The sequence below is a fragment of the Arvicanthis niloticus genome, chromosome 26 (assembly GCF_011762505.2).
Source record: "Arvicanthis niloticus isolate mArvNil1 chromosome 26, mArvNil1.pat.X, whole genome shotgun sequence".
NCBI classification, from domain to species: Eukaryota; Metazoa; Chordata; class Mammalia; order Rodentia; family Muridae; genus Arvicanthis; species Arvicanthis niloticus.
The window spans coordinates 9,451,570-9,463,018 of NC_133434.1; the positions used below are offsets into that span (position 1 = coordinate 9,451,570).

The 11,449-nt window shown below is 50.1% G+C and overlaps 1 protein-coding gene across 2 annotated transcripts in view; it reads right to left on the bottom strand.

Moving 5' to 3' along the window:
- Ubash3b (ubiquitin associated and SH3 domain containing B) overlaps nucleotides 1-5,443 on the bottom strand; it is a 142,846-nt gene extending 137,403 nt beyond the window's left edge. The window contains exon 1 of one of the 2 annotated variants that reach the window (XM_076924787.1): nucleotides 4,958-5,443. In XM_076924787.1, coding sequence (XP_076780902.1) covers nucleotides 4,958-5,085 — 128 coding nt within the window. In that variant the 5' untranslated portion in view covers nucleotides 5,086-5,443. The remainder of the gene's footprint in view (nucleotides 1-4,957) is intronic. The other variant, XM_076924789.1, reaches the window with a different exon arrangement.
- Nucleotides 5,444-11,449: the final 6,006 nt, after the last annotated feature.

Sequence of the window (11,449 nt, forward strand, 5' to 3'; positions counted from 1 at the left end):
CAGGCTCTATTTTTCCAAGTCCATGCCCCTGTTAACAGGGCAGACACTGCTGTGTGTGGGAGCCGACCACCACGTTAAGGAAAAGAGACACAATGGGTAAGTAGATGATTCAAGAATCAGGCAGACGCTGGACTAGAACTTGGGGTCCTGCTCTCCTGCCAGGCCCCTTCAAGACTTTCTTGTTTTGTTATTGGTTTCTCTCATATTGCTGGGGGTTGAACCCAGAGTTTGTGGAGGCTAAGCAAGTATTCTATCAATGAACCACACAGTCCTTTCTGTCTGTCTGTGTCTGTCTGTCTGTCTGTCTCTGTATCTCTCTCTCTTCAGTCATTAGGAAAAAGATACAGGCTATTTTTTTTTAATAGTCGAAGAATGTTCTAGCCATAGGCAACCTTAAAAAAATAAAAAGGGAAGAGGAGATGGCTCGGTGGTTAAGAGCATTGGCTGCTCTTCCAGAGGACCCAGGTTCAATTCCCAGCACCCACACGGCAGCTCACACCTGTCCATAACTCCAGTTCCAGGGGATCTGGCACCTTCACACAGAAATGCATGTAAACAAAACATCAATGCACACAAATATAATAAATAAAAATAAAGTAGTGTATCAGTTCTGTTCCCAGGGAGGCAGCTGGACTAAACATTCAAAACCAACCTTAGCTACACAGTGAGTGTGGGACCAGCCTGGGCTACATGTCTCAAAACTAAGACAAATGAGAAAAAAAAGTGAAAGGTCAGTGCGGGGCTGGATGAGGAACGAGACCTTGGATTCTGTCACTCAGCAACTTGCTCCAAGGGACACAGTTGGCCCCTAACGACAAGCTGAGAACATCTATCCTCTAAAACCAGAGGGGGCAACATGCAGACTACTCCTTTGACTGAAGTTGGGTGTGTTCAGCTACAGGCCGCTTCTGCTATCCTCAGGACCATTCCAGTCCCTCTGCCCACTGATCAATCTTCCTTTTCCTTCAGACGAACCTCACCAGCCTGGAGGAAGCTGGGTTTCTATTTTTAGAACATTTGGGCCAGCACACAACTAATGAGGATACAAAGAAAACGGGGTGAGCCATACAGCCCTTGAAAGTTTCCCTCTAGAGGCCTCCGCTCGGCCCTGCCTCATTGGCTCCCCAACAGAACCCCCAAGTGCTGCACAAACAGGTTCTTCTACAGCAGTTGGACAGAAGCATATGACAGGTGACAAAGCCTCGGAGAGGAGTGACAAGCCACAGAGAACATACCCCCAGGTCACCCTGGTTGGCCCAGCCTGGCAGTCTGAGCAGTTTCAGCTCTGTCAGGCACTTAACAAGCCCAGGATCATTAAAAGCATCCCCCTGAGAAGGCTCCAGCAAGGCCCTGGGGTTAAGTCAATTCCAGGACCACAGACCAGCACAGCAGAGTTCAGAATGGAACCTGGGCACGCTGGCCTGTTCTCTCTGTAGCCATCCATAGTCTAGTCCCTGTTCTAGGACAGGCCCGGTTAGACCGCAAGGAGTCTGGCTAGTAGCCCCTGGCTTCACTACTCTCCTCAGAAGGCTGGAAGGATCTCTTTTCATCTGCTGCATCAAGACTCTTCTGGGACCCTAGGGGATGACACTGTTCATTCCCTTCATTCCTCCCTCTAGGCCGGATGCTCCAGTGAGTATTTCTGGTCAGGTAAGTCTGGCAGTCTTCCTCCTCAGTTCTCCACATGAACTTAAAACCCTGCTCTCAGAAATCTCCAATAGCTGCCTCTTGCTGAGCTGAGTGAACCCACTAAGGTGACCAGCAGACACTTGTAGCGGGATAGGGACCCTATTCAAGCCTCTTTCGGGACCTTGTGTGGAGACTTGTGCCTATTATGTTACCACTGTGGAGGCAGAGGCAGGAAGGCCAGGAAATCAAGGACAGTTTCAGCTTTACAGTGAATTCAAAGCCAGCCTGGGATATAAAAAACCCCCGTGAGAATGAAAACAAAAACAAACAAACAAACAAAAAAAACAAAACCTGCTCAGGACATTGAATTTGGTCAGGTGACTTTAAGAACATCACTTCCTGTTAGGAGAAATTTAGCTAAGAGCAATAAACCCCACCTCCCTTCCTTAGACCTTCTCTGTTTCCTCTTGGATAAAGGAAGAGAGGCAATAACAGAGATAGTAAAACACATTGTGGTAAGCTAAGGACTCTCCAAAAGATATCTATGGTTTCCCCTCCCCTTCCAGGGCTTTTTTTGTTTTGTTTTGTTTTTTTTGTTTTGTTTGTTTGTTTTTAGTTGGTGTTTTGGTTTGGGGGGGTTGTTTTGTTTTTTTGAGACTGATTTTTCTCTGTTCAGCTCTGGCTGTCTTGGAACTCCCTCTGTAGACCAGGCTGGCTGTCTACCACTGCCTCCCATGTGCTGGGATTAAAGGGGTGAGCCACCACTGCCAGGTGCCTATGTCTTAATCCCTAAAACCTGTAAACACTACTTGACATGGCAAACAACAGACTTTATAAGAATGATGTTATGAAGTTCAGGGGTGACTTTGACATGGGTAAATTATTCCAGATTACCCACGAGGACCATAGGGCAATCATATGCATTCATGGAATACTACTAAGCCACGAAAAGGAACAGAGTCCTGCCATTTGCTGATGACAGGGATGGAGCTGGAGCTGACTGTATCAAGCGCTTAACATCAGGCTTGATGTCCTGTGTTCCCCCCTTGAGACCCTTGTGGTACAAAGAGAGAACTAGACTTTCATAAGCTGTCCTCTCTCTCTCTCCCCTTCTCTCTCTCTCTCTCTCTCTCTCTCTCTCTCTCTCTCTCTCTCCTTCCCTCTCTCTCTCTCTCTCTCTCTCTCTCTCCTCTCTCATACACACACACACACACACACACACACACACACACACAAACTTTTCTATAGGTATCATAAGAGACACCCAGAGAGTTTAGTGTAAAGAGAATACAATTAAGGGTGCAGACCCAATGGAATGAAATGGGATAGCACAATCAAACAATGCCCACCAGCCACCAGAAGCTGGCAAAATGGAACAGATTCTCCTCTGGAGCCTTCAGAGGGAGCACAACCTCACGAACATAGTTTTATCCCGGGGATAAACAACTTGGAACATCTGTCCTCTAGAATATGGAGAGAATACATTTCTGCTGATTTAAGTCATCCATCCCGGAGAAGCCGTTCGTTTCAGCAGCCAATAGAAACAGATACAGTGTTACCACGTAGTGCCTGTCTACCGCGTGCAGGGCACAGCTCAGAGCATCTCATCCACACAGAACCCCATGGCTCTTCCTTTGAGGTCTGATAGTGCAGACACCAGGCCAGGGTTGGAGTTTCTGCTTTCCCCCTAAGTACTGTGACCCCTAAATATGTTGTATAACCTCTTTTAAACTCCAGCTTCCTAGGTCATAAAACAGGCATGGAGTATGTCTTTACTAAGCTAGGTAATGAAAATAAAGTGTTTCCAAGCATCAATAGTATGTCAGTGATCTTGCTATAATGTGATCTCAGGGATTAAAGAAGACCTAATCAAGCCAGCATCCTAGTCTGTCAGGACCCGAGCAAGGCCTCTGAGGCCAACTGAAGGAAACAGACTGTTCCCTTAAAGCCCACTGAATATCAAATATGAAAATCTAAAGAGGCCACTGAATCACTTCTTCGTTTACTTCATCAATTTGGGTCCTTGACGCTGATCTCACTTCAGAAATGGCAGCTGCCTCGAACTAAGCAGTATATTTGGACTCAGCTCGGGTTCTCATGAGGCCCTAGATCGACACCCATCCTCAGGGCTTTCCACGGAGGACCCTCACTTGGCACCCCATGCACAACCTTTCGCATCTTCCCTTGTGTTGTGCTGAAGCCCCTAGCGTTTCGAAGTCAGCGGGACGCAGAAATCTTGGTCCGCTTTGTAGCTTTTCATGGAGCGGGCCTGTCTGAGCAGGCTGGGTAGGATGGTATATTCCCGAACAGGAGTCTGCTTTCCTTAGTCTGCTCCCACGTTTTTAAGGCTCCCAGTTAGGACACCTGGAGTTACCACACACGAATGAAAGCGCAGGAAAGAACTTACTGACTCGACCCTATCTGATTAAGTTCGCCCAACTCTTCCATCCTGGTGATGTAATTGAAAAAGAGAGCAGCACCTGCCACCATCCCGAACTTTTATGTCTCCACCGAGGAAACAAGCAAGCCAGGAATTAACCGGAGAAGGCGCTGGCTTTCTATCAGGCGAGGTTCCAGCCCCTTGCCCTCGTGTGCACCAGCTCCAGTGAACTGTTGCAGCCTGGCGCTGGCAACCCTGCTCTTCCCAGAAGGCTACAGAGACAGCCACCTGAGCTCTCTGCCCTTCGCCTGCCTGCCCACCCTCGGAAAGGAAGGAGGAGGCAGGAGGGCAGCTCCCCCCTCCCCACCCCGCCCCATACTTTAGAGCACCCACAGCTTTCTGCGCTGCCGTCACCACTGACGAGAACCCCGGTCCCCTGGAGGAATCACTTCTTCTTCCCATTCCATCCTCTCTATCAATGAACACTCAGCGACACCCACGCTCCCGCTCCTCCCACTCCGGAGGGAGCCAGAGCTCAAGAGCGACATCCGGAGCTGGAAGCCGCTGCAGCGGGGGCGCCGGCCACCCTGCCCCGCGGCCCCTCGCTTTTCCCCAGCCACCAGTAGACCGACCCCCGACTCCTGCTCCCAAACGTGCTCAGCACTCTGTAGGGCATCCAAGTCCTCCAAGAGACCCGCCTCTCCCGGGCTTAATCTAAGAGACCTCTGGGGGAGCGCGCGCGAACCGCCCAGAGACACCCGCGAAGCCCGGGATTCGAACCTGATGCCCCGGCCGTCCAGCATCCCACCCCCACCCCCAAACAAGCCCCTAGCCCAGCACTCCCGCCGCCAGAGCGTCCACCGCTTTCCCCTAAGCAGGTCTCAGGCAGCGCCAGGACGGCGAGCCGGAGCGAAGTCGAGGGTCGCGGGGCCCAAGGGGGTGACTTACGCGCGGGCGCGGGGGAAGCCCATGGACAGGAGCACGTCCAGCGCCGATCCATGCTTGACGGTGCCCGGGCGCTGCAGGCGGTCCCTGCGCGGGGTGACTTTGCTGTACAGCTCCTCGCGCGCGGCCATGCCGAGGGCTGGGGTCGCGATACCGAGTGCCGGCTCAGCGGCCGCCCATCGCCCGCTCGCCGGAGCTTGGGGGTCCCGGGAGGACGGCGGGGGCGGTGCTCCCAGATCTCCGGGCGGAGACTGACGCTTCCTGGAGAGGCCACTGGAGCTCGGCGCGGGCCGGTGGCTGCTGCGGGTCCGATCTCAGCCCGCCGGGTCCGGGAGTCCCAGCCTTGCCCCGCTGCAGCCTTCTCCGTCGTCCGCCCTCCCAGCTTCTCCTCCCGGAGCTGTCCGGGAATTTGCAATGAGTAATTTTTGAATGGATCAAAAAGGAAAAGCAGCCTTGTGGGCAGGCCCTGCCTCGCCTGGCCCGGGCCCCGCCCCTCTCTTAAAGCGGCCGCGCGCCGCCGGGCCCCAGCCGGCTGGAATCCAGCCAGCCATAGTAGGAATTGCTTCTAGACAGCAGGTCTCCAGCCACGAAGTGGGCCAGTGTGCTTCGATTCACAAAGCCCTAGTTCTGCCCTTGGCTTGCACATCGATCCATCTGGGCCTCGGGCCTTCAGAATTAGCCCTATTTCACGTTTCATTTGATCATTGGCGAGGTCAGTAATGGAAACCCACTGCACCGATGGATGAAAGGACCATAAGGCCCGGGCACTTCAAATAGATCTCGCTAACATTATAAAAAGTTGTTACATCACTGTAGGCCGAGTCCCCCACAGCCCTCAGTGACTGGCTGGACAGTGACTTCTGGGAAAGGATCTCTGACTCTTGAAAATGGTAGGACCCGAGAGGGCAAAGACCAGGGAGGAAGGGAGGAGAGAAAGGGGAAGAAAAAAAGGAAAGGGAAGCAGAGAAATGAAGGGCTAGGAGCTAGAAGGAGAAGGAACAGAGAAAGGACACTAATTATAGCACTTCCGGATGGAAAGAGCTGACATTCCTGAGAGAGGGTGCACCCTGTCAATAAAAGGGTTTGGAGATGGGATCTCCGCTGCATAGGAGCCACAAGGGAGCTTCCACCCCTCACCCCAGTAGGACCAGCAACCTCTGCTTCAAAGAACAGAAGTCATTACTGCTGTTGCCCATTAAAGCTTGATCGCCTGGACACAAAGCCATTGTTTTTAATCAAGAACCGATCCTATTTGGTGGTAATAGAAGAGGCGCAGATCTTCTTTGGGGGGCAGTGGTGGTGGTGGTGTTGATGGTGGTGGTGGTGGTGATGATGATGATGGTGGTGGTGGTGATGATGGTGGTGGTGGTGATGATGGTGATGATGGTGGTTGTGGTGATGATGATGATGATGATACCTAACACTTATTGGATCCATTTGTATGCCAATGTCTGTGCTAAGCGCAATGGCTGAATTAACTCACGGGCCTTTTACAGTGCCCTTGAGGATGCCTACCTGGGTAGCCTCATTTCAGAGATGAGAAAACTTAGCTCAGAGAGGCAGAGGAAAATTCAAGAGCTCCCGAGTGAGTAGATGGGGCTCTGACTCACTGTGGTACCCTGAACAAGTTACCTCTTCCCCCAACGGCCTTGAAGTCCATCTATATAGCGGTAATTGCTGAACTCCACACAAGCCAGATTCTCCAGAAACTGCAGTTCCTCCCTGCTTGCCTGCTTAGGGTGCAGGGAAGGGAGGGTTACCAGTGTGTATAAAGCCCCTGCTGTAGCTTCATAAGGCACCCGAGAAAATTAAAGTTTAATCCCCTGACCTCCCATCCTCCACTGGTGTTTCTTCAGAGTACTGTGGCATTTGGAAGTGGGAAGGTGAGACCAAAGAAGCCTGGGTAAGAATTTGCATATTTCTGCCTGGTATTATGAAAGAGACCAAGGGCAATTCGCACTTCCTAGGTGGGGGAGTTTCTTCTTCCCAACAGAGGAAATGTCTAGCTAAGGCAGTGAGTGGTTAGAGGCAGCTTGGAAAACCATGATCCATAGACTAGCCTGCTTGGGATGTGTTCAGGAAAGTCTACTGGACAATACCCAGCATCCTAAAGTCTTTTTTTCAGATATCTGGGCTCGAGCCAGATGGTCTGGATTTCAGTCAAGAGAAAACACTGTCTGTGGTAGCACTGTGTGTATCCGAAGCCGTGCACAGAACAGCAGCCCCCGTTTAGTGAGCCCTCACTAGATGGTGGCACTGTCCTCAGGGTCTTCCACGTGTGGCTCATTCCATGCTTTGACCAGACAATGAGGTGACTCCTCGAGAAACCCACACCCGTGTCCTGGATAGGTACTGTCTGTTTTTGCTAAGTACTTCTTTCTCTCAATGCAAGAGCTTAAAGCAACATTGTGATCTTTTCTTTTCTTTTACATTTTTACTCTTTTTATTTGTGTGTGTGTGTGTGTGTGTGTGTGTGTGTGTGTGTTACTAGAGGTCAACAGTGTGGGTGTGGAGATCAGCAGACAATTTGCAGAAGTCAGTTCTCTCCCTTTACAGTGTGGAGTCCAGGGACTGGACTCAGGTCTTCAGTACTTCCTCTGAGCCGTCTCGCTGGGCCCAAGTTTTTTTTTTTTTTTTTTCATAAGAAATTCCAACTTTTGGGGGGGCAGGAGGAGCGGCTGGAAAGGTGGCCCATCCGTTGAGAGCATTTCTTGCTCTTCTAGAGGACTGGGGTTTAATTCCCAGCTCCTACATGGTAGTTCATAAGATCTATAACTCCAGTTCCGAGGAGTCTGATGCCCTCTTCTGACTTCCACAGACGCCAAGCGTGCATGTGGTACACAGGCATGTATGTGGGCAAAATCCACACAAAATAAAATGAATAAATCTGATTAAAAAAAAATAAACTTTCATAGTAAGCCAACAACCATTTACTGTTTTGATGACCAAGAGGATGCAAACAGTTGATTCTGTCTGTCTGTCCGTCTGTCTGTCTGTCTATCTGTCTATTGTTTGTGGCAGTCTTCCTGTGTAGCCCAGGTTAACCTCACATTGAAGACCTTTCTGCATCAGCCTCCTTCCAAGTGCTTGATTACAGACCCGGTGCTGTCACATCCCGTCTCTCCCACCCCAGCCCCCATGCTCTGTGTGATTGTCTTCTGTGACTCTTGACATGGTTGTTGGAGCTGTTTCTTTGGACGGTTTGCTTTAGTTGTCTTTCCCCTGGCTCTGGAAAACTGCAGGGCAGAAAAAAATGATGGGTCCAAAAAATAGCTGCGAAGGCCGCCATTGAAAACCAGGCACCCTGAAGGCAAAGCATTTTCTGTTGAGTCTGGGGCAGTTTTTGCAGAAGTCCCAGCCTGGCTCCTCACCCGGCCACAGCTCAGTGATGCCAGTACTTATTTTAATTGGGATGGTTGCCATTTGCTCTGCACAGGGCTAGAGGGCTGGCAATTAAGAAGCATTGTGCTTTAATTGTATTGACTTGGAGAGGCAAGGGGAAGCTTTATAAACATCCGTATTGTTATGTTACAAAGGAGGAAGAAGGACGAGTGTTCATCTGACAGTGTATCTTATAGCTGTGGGGAAGGAGGAGGCGGGGGAGAGCTTGCACAATGACGGAGCTGACACACCAGTATTAAGCTGCTGTTCCCTCAGAGGAAAAGCAAGTTGTCATGTTCCTGTGCCCGCTAGTGTCAGAATCCACCAAGATCACAAAGCTCTTTTGTTTATGTGAATACCATTACACTTCTTGTTACTGGCCCCAGCCACTTTCTTGCAATAGGACTTCCACAGAGGCCATAGAGATGCCCAGAATGGGATCAGCTGACTTCACTTCCTCCTCTTCCTCCTCCTCCTCTTCCTCCTCCTCTTCTTCCTCCTCCTACTCACCCTCCTCTTCCTTCTCCTCTCTCTTCCTCTTCCTCCTCCTCTTCCTCCTCTTCCTCTTCTTCCTCCTCTTCTTCCTCTTCCTCTTCTTCCTCCTCCTCTTCTTCCTCCTCCTCCTCTGCTTCCTCCTCTTCCTCCTCTTCTTCCTCCTCCTCTTCTTCCTCCTCCTCCTCTGCTTCCTCCTCTTCCTCCTCCTCCTCTGCTTCCTCCTCTGCTTCCTCCTCCTCTTCCTCCTATTCCTCTTCCTCCTCTTTTCCTATTCGTCCTCCCCCTTCTCCTTCCTCCTGAAACACTGTCTCACTATGTAGCCCAGGCTGGCTTGGAACGATCCTCCTGCCTCAGCCTTCCAAGTGCTAGGATGACAACCGGCATCCCATCCCGTACTTGCCCTTTCAGAAGTCCGATCTGTCTTTTCCCCACTCCTTCTCTTGAGCCAGGATGGAAGGTGAATCATTGCATCAGATCAGCGGGGAAAGTCCGAAGACTACTTCCAGTTCTGAGGGCTGAGTGTGGTCTTGGTGAATGAAAGCAGATTCTGAGCCTCTGGGAATGACTGCAGCTCCTGATCTTCAAGGGAGTTCTTTATGCCTATGACGTGAAGCACCTGCCACTCCCCGGGGTTCAGTTTCCTCAGCTGGCACATGTGAAGCTTCCCTTAGGCTGTCATTCAGGACACAGGAACTCAGGAGCTCTTTGAGAGTGGGGGGCAGGATTACCCAGTTGGAAGCTGGGTGGATAAAGCAAGCCATCTAATTTCCTCTTGTAGCAGAGAAACCCTGGCAGCTTTACATCTTGGAGAGTTTTATGAAGTTTGATTTTATTTTGTTTTGTTTTCTTTCTTTTTTTTTATGAAAAAGAGTTTGGAAATGTTTTTAATGCTTTTGAAAACACAGAATAAGAGTTTTGGTTTAGTTAGTGGTTGAGAGAGAGAGAGAAAGAGAGAGAGAGAGAGAGAGAGAGAGAGAGAGAGAGAGAGAAAGTGTGTGAGCCCATGTGTGTTTTTCATACATATGAGAGTCCCAGATCGACATCAGGAATCCTTCTCAACCATTCCCACCTTCCTTATTTGTTTTGAGGCAAGGTCTCTCAGTTGAACCCAGAGCTTGCTGATAAAGCAAGTCTGGCTACCCAGCTAGCTCTGGGATGCTCTGTCTCCACCTTTTTACCTTCAGAGTCTAGAATTACAAACAGGCCACCGTGCCCACCCAACACTTAGGTGCATTCTGAGATTCAAGCTAGTCTTTGTACTAGCACCCACACATTTTGCACTGATCCATTTCCCTGACCCTGTTTTGTTATTGTTTGTTTTGTTTTGTTTTGTTTTGTGTTTTAATGGGGTCTCAAGTATCCCAGTATGCTCATAGTTTTAAGTTAACCTGAATCAAGCTAGAGTCGTGGAGAGTGAACCTCCATTGAGAAAATGCCTTCATAAAATAGGATTGTAGGCAAGGCCGATAGGGCGTTTCCTTGGTGATTGATGGGGAAGGGTCCAGCTCTTTGTGGATGGTTCCACACCCAGGGACTTGTGGTCTGAGGTTTTATGAGAAAGCATGTTGAGCAAACCGTAGAGGAGCCAGCCAGTAAGGGAGCCCCTCCAGGACCTCTGTATCAGCTCCTGCCTCCAGGTTCCAGGCCTGTTTGAGTTCCTGTCCTGACTTCCTTCAGTGATGACTGTGAAGTGGAAGTGAAATAAACCCTTTCCTCCCCAACTTGCTATGGGTCGTGATGTTTTATCAGAGCAATTAAAAAAAAAAAAAAAAACAGATTAAAACATCCAGGGTAGCCTCAAAATAGCTGGGTACCGGAAGTTGCCTTAAACTCCCTGTCTCCCGCTCTCTACATTCCAAACTCGGGATTACAGATTTGAACCACCGAACTCAGCTACAGAGCTAGATGCTCTTTTTGTTTGTTTTGGTTTTTTTGTGTGTGTGTGTGTGTGTGTGTGGTTTTTCGAGACAGGGTTTCTTTGTGTAGCCCTGGCTGTCCTGGAACTCACTCTGTAGACCAGGCTGGCCTCGAACTCAGAAATCCGCCTGCCTCTGCCTCCCAAGCGCTGGGATTAAAGGCGTGTGCCACCACCGCCTGGCTAGCTAGATGATTTTTAACACCAGGTTTAGTTTGAAAGTCTGTAATTGAATAAAAAGGAAAGCAAGTGAGGAAGGAGTAGAATTCACATCACGAGGAAGAGACAGAGAGACACATGAGACATGGGCCAGGGAAGAAAAGTAGACAAGAAAGGGGCCTCCCAGGATGAGTGTCGGGGTGACACTGTGCTGCAAGGGCTGGCAGTCCTGCCTCACCACAGGGCTATCCTACCCTTTCCCTGTCACCTAAGCGACCCTCTTCAGTCTCTGTCCTTCCTTAAGCTCCTTTATTGTCATCCTCCTGGATGCTCGGAGGCCAGAAGCTGCCCTTCAGGTGAACTGGTCTGAACTGGATGGATCTATAAAGGCTGGCACAGTGGCTGATAGTCTCTGACTTTATCAGAGCGGCCTCGGGTTGCTAAATAGCGCCCCCTTCCAAGACAGGTCAAGATGGCCCTGTTGACATGGGAAAGGACCATGGAAGGGAGAAATAAAAAGGATGGCGCCCCAAATCCTGGGAAAC